Source organism: Pelophylax lessonae, assembly GCF_965119305.1.
Source record: "Pelophylax lessonae genome assembly, chromosome: 6".
NCBI lineage: Eukaryota > Metazoa > Chordata > Amphibia > Anura > Ranidae > Pelophylax > Pelophylax lessonae.
In genome coordinates, this window is record NC_138773.1 from 1,325,129 (window position 1) to 1,338,713 (window position 13,585).

Here is a 13,585-nt window from a genome sequence, read left to right on the forward strand (position 1 = left end):
AGAGAGGTAGACCCTTTCCTTCTCTGGTTGGGTGTGATAGTGGGGTGCAGAGAGGTAGGCCCTTCCCTTCTCTGGTTGGGTGTGATAGTGGGGTGCAGAGGGGTAGGTCCTTCTCTGGTGGGTGTGATAGTGGGGTGCAGAGAGGTAGGTCCTTCACCCTTCTCTGGTGGGTGTGATAGTGGGGTGCAGAGAGGTAGGCCCTTCCCTTCTCTGGTTGGGTGTGATAGTGGGGTGCAGAGAGGTAGGCCCTTCCCTTCTCTGGTTGGGTGTGATAGTGGGGTGCAGAGGGGTAGGTCCTTCTCTGGTGGGTGTGATAGTGGGGTGCAGAGAGGTAGGTCCTTCACCCTTCTCTGGTGGGTGTGATAGTGGAGTGCAAAGAGGTAGGTCCTTCACCCTTCTCTGGTTGGGCGTGATAGTGGGGTGCAGAGAGGTAGGTCCTTCCCTGGTGGGTGTGATAGTGGGGTGCAGAGGGGTAGGTCCTTCACTTCTCTGGTTGGGTGTGATAGTGGGGTGCAGAGAGGTAGGTCTTTCACTCTTCTCTGGTGGGTGTAATGATGGGCTGCAGAGAGGCAATTCCTTCCCTTCTCCTCTTGGATGTCATAGTGGGGTGCAGAGAAGTAGGTCCTTCACCCTTCTCTGGTTGGATGTGATAGTGGGGTGCAGAGAGGTAGGTCCTTCCCTTCTCTGGTTAGGTGTGATAGTGGGGTGCAGAGAGGTATGCCCTTCCCTTTTCTGGTTGGGTGTGATAGTGGGGTGCAGAGAGGTATGCCCTTCCCTTTTCTGGTTAGATGTGATAGTGGGGTGCAGAGAGGTAGGTCCTTCCCTTCTCCTCTTGGGTGTCATAGTGGGGTGCAGAGAAGTAGGTCCTTCACCCTTCTCTGGTTGGGTGTGATAGTGGGGTGCAGAGAGGTAGGCCCTTCCCTTTTCTTGTTGGGTGTGATAGTGGGGTGCAGAGAGGTAGGTCCTTCCCTTCTCTGGTTGGGTGTGATAGTGGGGTGCAGAGAGGTATGCCCTTCCCTTTTCTGGTTGGATGTGATAGTGGGGTGCAGAGAGGTAGGTCCTTCCCTTCTCTGGTTAGGTGTGATAGTGGGGTGCAGAGAGGTATGCCCTTCCCTTTTCTGGTTGGATGTGATAGTGGGGTGCAGAGAGGTAGGTCCTTCCCTTCTCTGGTTGGGTGTGATAGTGGGGTGCAGAGAGGTATGCCCTTCCCTTTTCTGGTTGGATGTGATAGTGGGGTGCAGAGAGGTAGGTCCTTCCCTTCTCTGGTTAGGTGTGATAGTGGGGTGCAGAGAGGTATGCCCTTCCCTTTTCTGGTTGGGTGTGATAGTGGGGTGCAGAGAGGTATGTCCTTCCCTTTGATGTATGTGGTACTGAGGTGCACCACACCAAGCTCCTGATATAAAATGGGGTCACCAGTAAATGTTGGGGAGTAATAACCTTTTCTGTCTCCCAGGATGCCGAGTCTGAACAGGACGACGACTCCTCCTCCTCAGAGGAAGAAGACAACGTTGTAGTGGAGGAAGATGATGACGAGTTCACTGCCAATGAGGAGGAAGGTCTGTTATTCCCTAGATATGGTAACATTTGATGGTTAGATCCTCTGTGGGTTCTATTACTACATTGTATCTTACCAGGACAGGAAGTGAGGGGAAATCTCCCCAAAGCAGGGGCACATTACAGTTTGTCCCCCCCCCACATTCTGCCCATATTGGAGATGCAGCATTCCATCTGGTGGATATGCCTTGCTTGTATGAGGTAGGATGTGACATTTCCCCTCCTGTGGGCTCCCCTCACACAATGCCCCATCTTATACACTTTACATCTGGGAGCCCACAGGAACTGCGGACCCCCAGCTCCTTGTTTTATTCTCACTATTCCTTCTGTATCACAGAGTCCCCTCCTGACCAATCTGCATCCCAGCAGAACCCCAGAACCAGAGATTTTTAACAAGGGTGCAGTCATCTCTTCCCACCATTTGTTTGGTTCTCTGTAAAGCCCACTGCTTTCCTATTCCTTTTCCTATCCCATATGTTGGTGAGGAAAGTTCTGCTGACCCAAGTATTGGTGAGGAGAGTTCTGCTGACCCATGTAGTGGTGAGGAGAGTTCTGCTGACCCATGTGTCGGCGTGGAGAGTTCTGCTGACCCATGTGTCGGTGTGGAGAGTTCTGCTGACCCATGTGTCGGTGTGGAGAGTTCTGCTGACCCATGTGTGGGTGAAGAGAGTTCTGCTGACCCATGTGTCGGTGGGGAGATTTCTGCTGACCCGTGTGTCGGTGGGGAGATTTCTGCTGACCCGTGTGTCGGTGGGGAGATTTCTGCTGACCCGTGTGTCGGTGGGGAGAGTTCTGCTGACCCGTGTGTCGTGGGGAGTAGGTCTTCTGAGTTCCTCAGTGATGAATAAGAGAGAATGGATTTATTGTTGGGGGGGGGGGGGGTAGTCGGGGCTCCACATATTGGTGTGCAGTGAGGAGTAGAAGAAAACTGCCCCTTGTCAGTGATTGGGTGGGGAGTCCTCATATTGAGGTGTGTCAGAAATTAATAATATCTCGCTGGGCCGCCTCCATTATGTCAGAATGTTTATACTGCTCTGAATATAACAGTGTCTATTTATGTCAATAAGCACAGATCTGTGCAGAAGGAGAATCTCAACTTATTTCCACAAATCAATATGTAGTGAATTCTTTTTATTGATTTCTTTTTAAAAGCATATACCAATCTTAGTGAAAACAGTCTATATAAGATATATATAAAAATATTTATTCACGAGACTAGACATATGCCGGTTTTCGGTAATTCGATATATCGCGGTATTGCATAGCCACGGTATTGTTATTGTGGCATTTTTAAAATACCGAGTTTCTCTGTCAAGTCTGCCTGACTTGTGAATTGATACATTTCAGTGAGCTGGATGACTCATTCACTCACTCAGCTAACACCTTTCAGCATTAAGTCTCCTAACTATAAACAAAAATGATTACATTGTATCTTTTCCTTCCCTCTGCCAGGGAGAAAGGAAGTTTAACCTCTTAAAGACTGGATCTTTTTCTGACACTTGTTGTTTCAAGTTAAAATCAGTTTTTTTTTTTTGCTAGAAAAGTACTTAGAACCCCCAAACATTTTATATATTTTTTTTAGCAGAGACCCTACAGAATAAAATGGCGATTGTTGTAATATTTTATGTCACACTGTATTTGCGCAGCAGTCTTTCAAACGCAATGATTAGACTTTAATGAATAAAAAAAAACAAAAAAAAACGTAACAGTAAAGTTATCCCAATTTTTTTTTTTTGTTACACAGAGAATCGTGAGAGAATCGTGATCTTTATTCCAAGCTAAAAAATCGTGATTCTCATTTTGGCCAGAATCGTGCAGCTCTAATAAATATATATATACACACGCATAGCAGCCCACATTACATTATTATATAGCCATCAAGCAGTGTCTGGCCTACCTGGTGATGACTGGTCCTGGCGCTCTGATCCGATGGCCTGGTCTTTAAAGGGGCAAATCCTTGCGATCCAGAAGTGGTTAAACCTGCAGGAGGAGCAGTGTTTTTATCTATTAATGACTTTACTATTGCTTTAGGCCTGGTTCACATGTATGCGGGTTGGCGGGTGGGCCCCCAACCCGCATACATGTGAACCACCAACCCGCATACATGTGAACCAGGCCTAAAGCAATAGTAAAGTCATTAATAGATAAAAACACCGGTCCTCCTGCAGGTTTAACCAATTAATGACTTTACTATTGCTTTAGGCCTGGCTCACATGTATGCGGGTTGGCGGCCCACATTTGCACAGGCATAGCAGCCCATTGATGTGAATGGGCTTGAGCTGCTATGCCTGCGTTTTCAGCTGAAAAAAGGTGCATGCAGAATTTAAAAAAATGCAGTGGCCATGAAATCCATCCTTCTTTTGCACCATGCGACTTACCTGCCGTTGCTGCACACGCAAACTGTTTTTAAATGCCGTGCCCACGTATACAAAAAATGCAGAAAGCTTGCCAGAGCAGGAACTGCAGGTTAGTCGCATGGTGCAAAAGCAGGATGGATTTCAAGGCCACTGAATTTAAAAAAAAATGCTGCATGCACCTTTTTTCTGCGGAAAATGAGGGCATAGCAGCCCGTTCAAATCAATGGGCTGCTATGCTTGTGCAAATGTGGGCCGCCAACCCGCATACATGTGAACCACCAACCCGCATACATGTGAACCACCAACCCGCATACATGTGAACCAGGCCTAAAGCAATAGTAAAGTCATTTATAAACAACACCTCCTTCAGGTTTAACCACTTCTTGACCACAAGGATTTGCCCTCTTAATGACCAGGCCATCGGATCGGAGCCGAGCGCCAGGACCAGTTATCACCAGTTAGGCCAGACACTGCTTGATGACCTATTTTAGGCCTGGTTCACAGAGTCTGTACTGACTGACTATATAATAATGTGCATAAGTGAACCAAAGCCCCTAAATTCAGCAATGAAATTGAAGTGAGGTGGAAATTTAATAATTTAAATTTAATAATAGAATACCGTGATAATACCGTATACCGTGGCAAAACCTTAATCAATTAATCGCAGCATGAAAATCTGATACCGTCACAAGCCTACACGAGACATGTAATCACGATAAATGATCAAACTTGAGATGACACAAAAAGAGAACTTTACATAAAATATGAACTTCAAACAATAAATGCAATGTGATGTGTAGCTCAATAATGAAAGTAAAAATAAAGCAAGATTACGTTTTCTCCAGGTATAGTATAAACCATAAATGAATGTTCTATATAATCAGACCACAATTGTCTGCGCAATGCACAGCCTGATAGTCGCTCCACTGCAGATGAAGCGAGAATAGGCCATGCAAAACGTGAGACTAATACGCTAATAATGCGCTAAATCTGATATTAATAAAAATGTATAAAAAGCAAAAATCCTCTCTCAAAGAAAAAAACTACATATGGTTTATACGGCTGGAATTGTACTCTCGTTACCCATTAGCATGAAATGTAAAACATTTAAGGAAGTACATAAACGATATTGAATTATAATCAAACAGCAAGGCATATTTACCATATTTAAAATGGCTGCTAGCTTAAAATGGTCATTACCAGAGTCCTTAAGATGGCTGCCTTTCCAAGATGGCAGTCAATTAGGGAGGAGTTTCGTTTGGCGTCCCTCCAAGTTTCAGATACATGATGGAGCAAAATGGAGTCTGTATAGATGAGTCTATGCATAGCTGTAGTAGCGTGTGTATTGTATGTGTGATGTATGTTGGGCAAATGTCATGTGTGATGTGTCCCCCTCTCCATCTGGGCTTGCCTTTTTTATATGGTATAGAACAAAGGACAATTAAAATTACCATAAGTTAAACCCAGAAGGAGTGACATTATCCCCATTGGTTGGGATAACTTATACATTAACTGGTGATGTCATTGGGTGACACCTCTTGGTCAACCAGTATATGGATATTAAACCTGTATAATTCCTTCATTTAAGAATATCATAAAACAACATAAAATGTAACCATGTTCTCATCTATTAAATGTCCATTTAATATCCATCATGTATCTAAATAAAGATTAAATCTGGCAACACCATTTTAATTTTTAATATATCTTATTTAGATATATTGAATTTTACTTTTTAACCTAAGACTTCAATTAGAAGCAGTTAGTCACCAGAGATGGCGGTATTGCATTGCTCTTAGCTTCAGTACACAGAATATAGCAGCATTATTTATCTTCAAATAAACTTTGCACCTTATGTTGACAAAGAGCTTACAATCTCAGACCTTCTAGAGCCTGGCAAGGTTAAACAAAATTTTTCTGATGCTTTCTACAACTTACAATTTACAAATGTTTACTGAAGCCTCTCTTGATATACAAAGATGAGTCATCAATATCAGTTATCAAGAATGAAACAATTATAATATATAACAGTTTTCTACATATCTATGTATGTTAGTTATATATATATTTCATTGTTAATATTATGTTACATATAAGATTATAACATATCTGTAAATCTTATTTTTAAATGGGTCTAAGCATAGAAAATACTGACTAAGGTTTATGACTACCACACAAACAAGATTATCCTGGTATAGCGTCAGCTAGACTTTATCTTAAAGAAAGTTAAACAGACTATTTATTTATTACCTTAGGTCAACACAGCATGTCTGTTGAAACATCTCTTGAATAAACACCTTTCCTAAAAGGAGGTTTGAACTTTTAACAACCTTTAACAAAATGGATGCCACTGCTCAACATTTCTATGTAAAATAGAAAATCTATATATGACTATGCCAAAATTTAATTTTTATTTTATTTAATCTACCCAATAAGCCTGACAGGTGTATTGGGGAGTAAAAGAAATGACCCCCCCAGTCTCATTGTCTTGTCTTTTCTCCCAGCTGAAGATGAAGAGGAGACGATTGCTGCAGAGGAAGCCATAGACGTCCAGCAGGACCATACGGAGGAGCTCTCCCAATTGGCTCAGGAAGGTAGGAGGGTCTCCATAGACAGGACGTGGCAAACAAACCCTTCCCAACCAATACCCAGTCATTATGTAACCATATTGGTTATAATAACCAGTCATTATGACCGATATGAGGGGTGTGTCCCCTAGAAGGATGCTGATTCTTTACCTTTCATGGTTAGATCTGACTTCATTACAGAAGTTGCTTCCACCCTGGGCTGGGAGGTGTACACGGGGCTAAGAGGTTTATGGAGGTGTACACGGGGGATGGGAGGTGTATATGGGGCTGGGCGGTTTATGGAGGTGTATACGGGGCTGGGAGGTTTATGGAGGTGTATAAGGGGCTGGGAGGTTTATGGAGGTGTACACGGGGGATGGGAGGTGTATACGGGGCTAGGAGGTTTATGGAGGTGTATACGGGGCTGGGAGGTTTATGGAGGTGTATAAGGGGCTGGGAGGTTTATGGAGGTGTACAAGGGGCTGGGAGGTTTATGGAGGTGTACAAGGGGCTGGGAGGTTTATGGAGGTGTACAAGGGGCTGGGAGGTTTATGGAGGTGTACACGGGGCTGGGAGGTTTATGGAGGTGTACACGGGGCTGGGAGGTTTATGGAGGTGTACACGGGGGATGGGAGGTGTATATGGGGCTGGGAGGTTTATAGAGGTGTATACGGGGCTGGGCGGTTTATGGAGGTGTATACGGGGCTGGGAGGTTTATGGAGGTGTATACGGGGCTGGGAGGTTTATGGAGGTGTATAAGGGGTTGGGAGGTTTATGGAGGTGTACACAGGGGATGGGAGGTGTATAGAGGTGTATACGGGGCTAGGAGGTTTATGGAGGTGTATACGGGGCTGGGAGGTTTATGGAGGTGTATAAGGGGCTGGGAGGTTTATGGAGGTGTACACGGGGCTGGGAGGTTTATGGAGGTGTACACGGGGCTGGGAGGTTTATGGAGGTGTACACGGGGCTGGGAGGTTTATGGAGGTGTACACGGGGCTGGGAGGTTTATGGAGGTGTACACGGGGCTGGGAGGTTTATGGAGGTGTACACGGGGCTGGGAGGTTTATGGAGGTGTACACGGGGCTGGGAGGTTTATGGAGGGGTACACGGGGCTGGGAGGTTTATGGAGGGGTACACGGGGCTGGTAGGTTTATGGAGGGGTACACAGGGCTGGGAGGTTTATGGAGGGGTACACGGGGCTGGGAGGTTTATGGAGGTGTACACGGGGCTGGCAGGTTTATGGAGATGTACACGCGGCTGGAGGTGTACACAGGGTGGGAGGTATATGGAAGGTGTACACGGGGTTGGGAGGAAATAAAGGTGGTTGTATATCTCTGGTTCTCTCCTTTGCAGGAGAAATGTCAATAGAAGATCTTCTGAAGAAATACTCTCTGGTGCGGACGGATGAAGAGGAGATGGTGGAGCCAAGTGAAAGCAGCCTGATATCTGAGCAGGAGGTGTCCGGTGAGTGGCTGCCGGCAGGGATTGGAATAGAATTGGTGATTGTGGGGAGAGGTGATCAGTTGGTAACAGACGGTCTTGTGTGCTAACAAGTGAGAAGGGGAGTTGCTGAGAAAAGGAGGAGGACTAGTCGACATGGTTAAATAATAGTCCTCTAAATAAGTAGACATGACTCGGTAAGGGAGTGTAGGCCTCTGAGAGATTAGACAAGGCATGGAGGGGAGAGGAGTAGTCTGAGAGATTATACAAGGCCTGGAGGGGAGAGGAGTCCTCTGAGAGATTGGACAAGGCATGGAGGGGAGAGGAGTCCTCTGTGCAGTCAGATAGGACACAGAGGGGGCAAATAGTAATTTGAACGAAATGATGTAACGCGTAGGGCAACAACAGCCCTCTGGCCAATTAGCTGAGACGCAGAGCAATCCTCTGAACGATTAGATATGACAGTCTTGGTGAGGACTGGTGAAGCTGACGTTTGATCTTGGTGAGGACTGGTGAAGACAGTGTTTGGACACGGTGAGGAGTGGTGGAGCCGTTGTTTGGACACGGTGAGGAGTGGTGGAGCCGTTGTTTGGACACGGTGAGGAGTGGTGGAGCCGTTGTTTGGACACGGTGAGGAGTGGTGGAGCCGTTGTTTGGACACGGTGAGGAGTGGTGGAGCCGTTGTTTGGACACGGTGAGGAGTGGTGGAGCCGTTGTTTGGACACGGTGAGGAGTGGTGGAGCCGTTGTTTGGACACGGTGAGGAGTGGTGGAGCCGTTGTTTGGACACGGTGAGGAGTGGTGGAGCCGTTGTTTGGACACGGTGAGGAGTGGTGGAGCCGTTGTTTGGACACGGTGAGGAGTGGTGGAGCCGTTGTTTGGACACGGTGAGGAGTGGTGGAGCCGTTGTTTGGACACGGTGAGGAGTGGTGGAGCCGTTGTTTGGACACGGTGAGGAGTGGTGGAGCCGTTGTTTGGACACGGTGAGGAGTGGTGGAGCCGTTGTTTGGACACGGTGAGGAGTGGTGGAGCCGTTGTTTGGACACGGTGAGGAGTGGTGGAGCCGTTGTTTGGACACGGTGAGGAGTGGTGGAGCCGTTGTTTGGACACGGTGAGGAGTGGTGGAGCCGGTGTTGGGACACGGTGAGGAGTGGTGTAGCCGGTGTTTGGACACGGTGAGGACTGGTGGAGCCGGTATTTGGTCACGGTGAGGCGTTGTGGTGATCTCATTGTGGTCTTTGGTCACTGTGAGGAGTTTAGTTGGAGAACAATGATTTTGTCTTGGGTCTCGGTGAGGAGTTGTGGTCATCTTGTTCTGGTGTTGGGTATGACACAAGTTCTTCCTTTCCAGAATCCTCAGGATGTGATTCCTCAGACTGTGAATCGGAGGGGGTGGAGTTTCTTGTCAAGCAGGAGGATGAAGAGGTCGGTACTGACCAATCACAGCAGGAACCCCCGGAACCCAAGAAAGAGATCACGGATATAGCCGCCACAGCAGAATCCTTGCAGCCCAAGGGATATACATTGGCCACTACACAGGTATATGTTTACATGTTCTTTATTGTTTATTTTTTATGTAGTCATGTTGTACCTGAGCTGTACATTCATGTAACCCTGATGGTGAGGGTGCTTTTCACATTTCATGTTCTCTTCCAGGTGAAAACCCAGGTCCCCTTCCTCCTGCGAGGAGAGCTCCGGGAATACCAACACATCGGCTTGGAGTGGCTGGTCACCATGTATGAGAAGAAGCTGAACGGGATTCTGGCGGATGAGATGGGTTTGGGGAAAACCATCCAAACCATCTCCCTGCTGGCTCACCTGGCCTGTGAGAGAGGTGCGTTCCCCCGGTGACTCTGCTCTAGAATCCCCTGGGTGACTGCTCTAGAATCCCCTGGGTGACTCTGCTATAGAATCCCCCCCGGGTGACCTCGGTATAGAATCCAACACACCCCCCCCCCCCCGGGTGACCTCGCTTTAGAATCCCAGCCCTTCCAGAGCAAATAACTGACTCCTCTGCTCCTCACTTCCAGGAAACTGGGGTCCTCATCTCATCATTGTTCCAACCAGTGTCATCCTAAACTGGGAGATGGAGCTGAAGCGCTGGTGCCCCAGCTTCAAGATTCTGACCTACTACGGGTCCCAGAAGGAACGCAAGCTGAAGAGACAGGTGAGATGGTGTGACGGGGTTCTCCCTTATATCACAGCCAACAAAGAGACTGACTCTAACGTAGGCTGAAGCCACAGCTCTGCTTTTATGAGGTAACACGTGCTAATAATAGGGGGTGTCTCTGATGGGGACATGTGGAGTCTCTGATCACCAGAGTGTACAATAATGCACATCATTACAGCCTCTCTCTTACCCCCTACAGGGCTGGACAAAAGCCAATGCCTTTCATGTGTGCATCACATCCTACAAACTGGTTCTACAGGACCATCAGGCCTTCCGCCGGAAGAACTGGAGATATCTCATCCTAGACGAGGCCCAAAATATTAAGAACTTTAAATCTCAGCGCTGGCAAAGCCTTCTGAATTTCAACAGGTGAGATGTGCTAGGTGCGCTGACGCTCTCCTTCGGTTTTGTGAGCGGTCTTCTCTCCATGTGCGGTTTGCTAAGTTTGCCATTCTCCCCAGTCAGAGACGACTGCTGCTCACTGGGACACCGCTGCAGAACTCGCTGATGGAACTGTGGTCTCTGATGCATTTCCTGATGCCCCACGTCTTCCAGTCACACCGAGAGTTTAAAGAATGGTTCTCCAACCCACTGACTGGCATGATTGAAGGGAGCCAGGAGTACAATGAGGGCCTGGTGCGCAGGCTGCATAAGGTGAGACCTGGAGGAGAGACTGGGTGGCGGGGTCTGCCATAGTTGGAGGGTGGGGGGGGGGGGATGTACAACGAGGGCCTGGTGCTGCGTGGCTGCATAAGGTGAGACTTGGAGGAGAGTCTTGGGGGGTCTGCAATGATGGGAGGGAGTCAGGAGTAGTGGGATCCGCAGGGGAGGGGCTACAGAACAGGCGGAAGGATAGGTTGTCCTCACTCCTTGTATTCCTTCTGCAGGTATTGCGCCCTTTCCTGCTGCGCAGAATTAAACTAGATGTGGAGAAGCAAATGCCCAAGAAATACGAGCACGTTATCTACTGCCGACTTTCCAAGCGTCAGCGCTTTCTGTATGATGACTTCATGTCACAAGCCGCGTACGTATGATCGAATTTTATGACTGCATTATGTCAGCCCCTTCCTGTGTTTTCGCGCTACCCTCGTGTGTGGTAGTGGTGCTGGTGCCCCCCTCATTTGTGGTGGTGCTGGTGGTCCCATCATGTGTGGTGTTGCTGGTGGTCCCCTCGTGTGTGGTGTTGCTGGTGCCCCCCTCGTTTGTGGTGGTGCTGGTGCCCCCCCTTGTTTGTGCTGGTGGTTCCATCATGTGTGGTGTTGCTGGTGCCCCCCTCGTTTGTGCTGGTGGTCCCATTGTGTGTGTGGTGGTGCTGGTGGTCCCCTCGTGTCTGCTGGTCCCCTTGTGTTTTGTGGTGCCGTTGGTGCTCCTCCCTCTTGTGTGTTGGTGCTCCTCCCTCTTGTGTGTTGGTGCTCCTCCCTCTTGTGTGTTGGTGCTCCTCCCTCTTGTGTGTTGGTGCTCCTCCCTCTTGTGTGTTGGTGCTCCTCCCTCTTGTGTGTTGGTGCTCCTCCCTCTTGTGTGTTGGTGCTCCTCCCTCTTGTGTGTTGGTGCTCCTCCCTCTTGTGTGTTGGTGCCCCCCCCCCCTCTCGTGTGTTGGTGCCCCCCCTCCCTCTCGTGTGTTGGTGCCCCCCCTCCCTCTCGTGTGTTGGTGCCCCCCCTCCCTCTCGTGTGTTGGTGCCCCCCCTCCCTCTCGTGTGTTGGTGCCCCCCCTCCCTCTCGTGTGTTGGTGCCCCCCCTCCCTCTCGTGTGTTGGTGCCCCCCCTCCCTCTCGTGTGTTGGTGCCCCCCCTCCCTCCCTCTTGTGTGTTGGTGCCCCCCCTCCCTCTGGTGTGTTGGTGCCCCCCCTCCCTCTGGTGTGTTGGTGCCCCTCCCTCCCTCTTGTGTGTTGGTGCCCCCCCTCCCTCTGGTGTGTTGGTGCCCCCTCCCTCCCTCTGGTGCGTTGGTGCCCCCCCCTCCCTCTGGTGTGTTGGTGCCCCCCCCTACCTCTGGTGTGTTGGTGCCCCCCCCCTCCCTCTGGTGTGTTGGTGCCCCCCCCTCCCTCTGGTGTGTTGGTGCCCCCCCCCTCCCTCTGGTGTGTTGGTGCCCCCCCTCCCTCTGGTGTGTTGGTGCCCCCCCCTCCCTCTGGTGTGTTGGTGCCCCCCCCTCCCTCTGGTGTGTTGGTGCCCCCCCCCTCCCTCTGGTGTGTTGGTGCCCCCCCCCTCCCTCTGGTGTGTTGGTGCCCCCCCCCCCCTCCCTCTGGTGTGTTGGTGCCCCCCCCCCCCTCCCTCTGGTGTGTTGGTGCCCCCCCCCCCCTCCCTCTGGTGTGTTGGTGCCCCCCCCCCCTCCCTCTGGTGTGTTGGTGCCCCCCCCCCCCTCCCTCTGGTGTGTTGGTGCAACCCCTCCCTCTGGTGTGTTGGTGCAACCCCCCCCCCCTTCCTCTGGTGTGTTGGTGCAACCCCCCCCCCTTCCTCTGGTGTGTTGGTGCCCCCCCCCCCTCCCTCTGGTGTGTTGGTGCCCCCCCCCCTCCCTCTGGTGTGTTGGTGCCCCCCCCTCCCTCTGGTGTGTTGGTGCCCCCCCCCCACCTCCCTCTGGTGTGTTGGTGCCCCCCCCCACCTCCCTCTCGTGTGTTGGTGTCCCCCCACCTCCCTCTCGTGTGGTGGTGCCCCCCGCCTCTCGTGTGGTGGTGCTGGTGGCCCTCCTCCCTTACGGTTGTTGTGCCCCATATGGCGGTGGTGGCCCCCCTCCCGTGTGGTGGCGGCGGCGGCCGCCCTTCTCCTGTGTAGGGGTGGTGATGACCGTGGCCCTTCTCCCATGTTGTGGTGGTGGCGGCCCTGCTCCTGTGTGGTGGTGGGAGCAGCGGCGGTCCTCCCGTGTGGGTGCTGGTGGTAGCAGCAGCGGCGGTCCTCCCGTGTGGGTGGTGGTGGTAGCAGCGGCGGTCCTCCCATGTGGGTGGTGGTGGTAGCAGCGGCGGTCCTCCCGTGTGGGTGGTGATGGTAGCAGCGGCGGTCCTCCCGTGTGGGTGGTGGTGGTAGCAGCGGCGGTCCTCCCGTGTGGATGGTGGTGGTGGCAGTCGTCCTTCCGTGTGGATGGTGGTGGTAGCAGCGGCGGTCCTACCGTGTGGGTGTGGCGGTCGTCCTCCCCTGTGTGTGTTGGTATCGACGGCGGTCCTACCGTGTGGTGGTGGCGGTCCTCCTCCTGAGTGGGTGGTGGTGACGGTGGCGGTCCTCCTCCCATGTGGGTGGTGGTGGTGGTCGTCCTCCCGTGTGGGTGTGGTGGTGGTGGCGGTTCTCTTCCTGTGTGGGTAGTGGTGGCGGCGGCGGTCCTCCCGTGTGGGTGTGGTGGTGGTGGCGGCTGTCCTCCCGTGTGGGTGTGGTGGTGGCGGCGGTCCTCCTCCCGTGTGGGTGTGGTGGTGGCGGCGGTCCACCTCCCGTGTGGGTGTGGTGGTGGCGGCGGTCCACCTTCCGTGTGGGTGTGGTGGTGGCGGCGGTCCACCTTCCGTGTGGGTGTGGTGGTGGCGGCG

At 51.0% G+C, this 13,585-nt stretch overlaps 1 protein-coding gene across 1 annotated transcript in view; it reads left to right on the forward strand.

Moving 5' to 3' along the window:
- The window catches only part of SRCAP (Snf2 related CREBBP activator protein), a 93,444-nt gene that overhangs the window by 42,545 nt on the left and 37,314 nt on the right, over positions 1–13,585 (forward strand). The window contains exons 8-16 of the mRNA XM_082260524.1: positions 1,454–1,556; positions 6,416–6,505; positions 7,832–7,942; positions 9,269–9,456; positions 9,574–9,751; positions 9,948–10,084; positions 10,287–10,456; positions 10,549–10,741; positions 10,975–11,111. Coding sequence (XP_082116650.1) covers positions 1,454–1,556; positions 6,416–6,505; positions 7,832–7,942; positions 9,269–9,456; positions 9,574–9,751; positions 9,948–10,084; positions 10,287–10,456; positions 10,549–10,741; positions 10,975–11,111 — 1,307 coding nt within the window. The remainder of the gene's footprint in view (positions 1–1,453; positions 1,557–6,415; positions 6,506–7,831; positions 7,943–9,268; positions 9,457–9,573; positions 9,752–9,947; positions 10,085–10,286; positions 10,457–10,548; positions 10,742–10,974; positions 11,112–13,585) is intronic.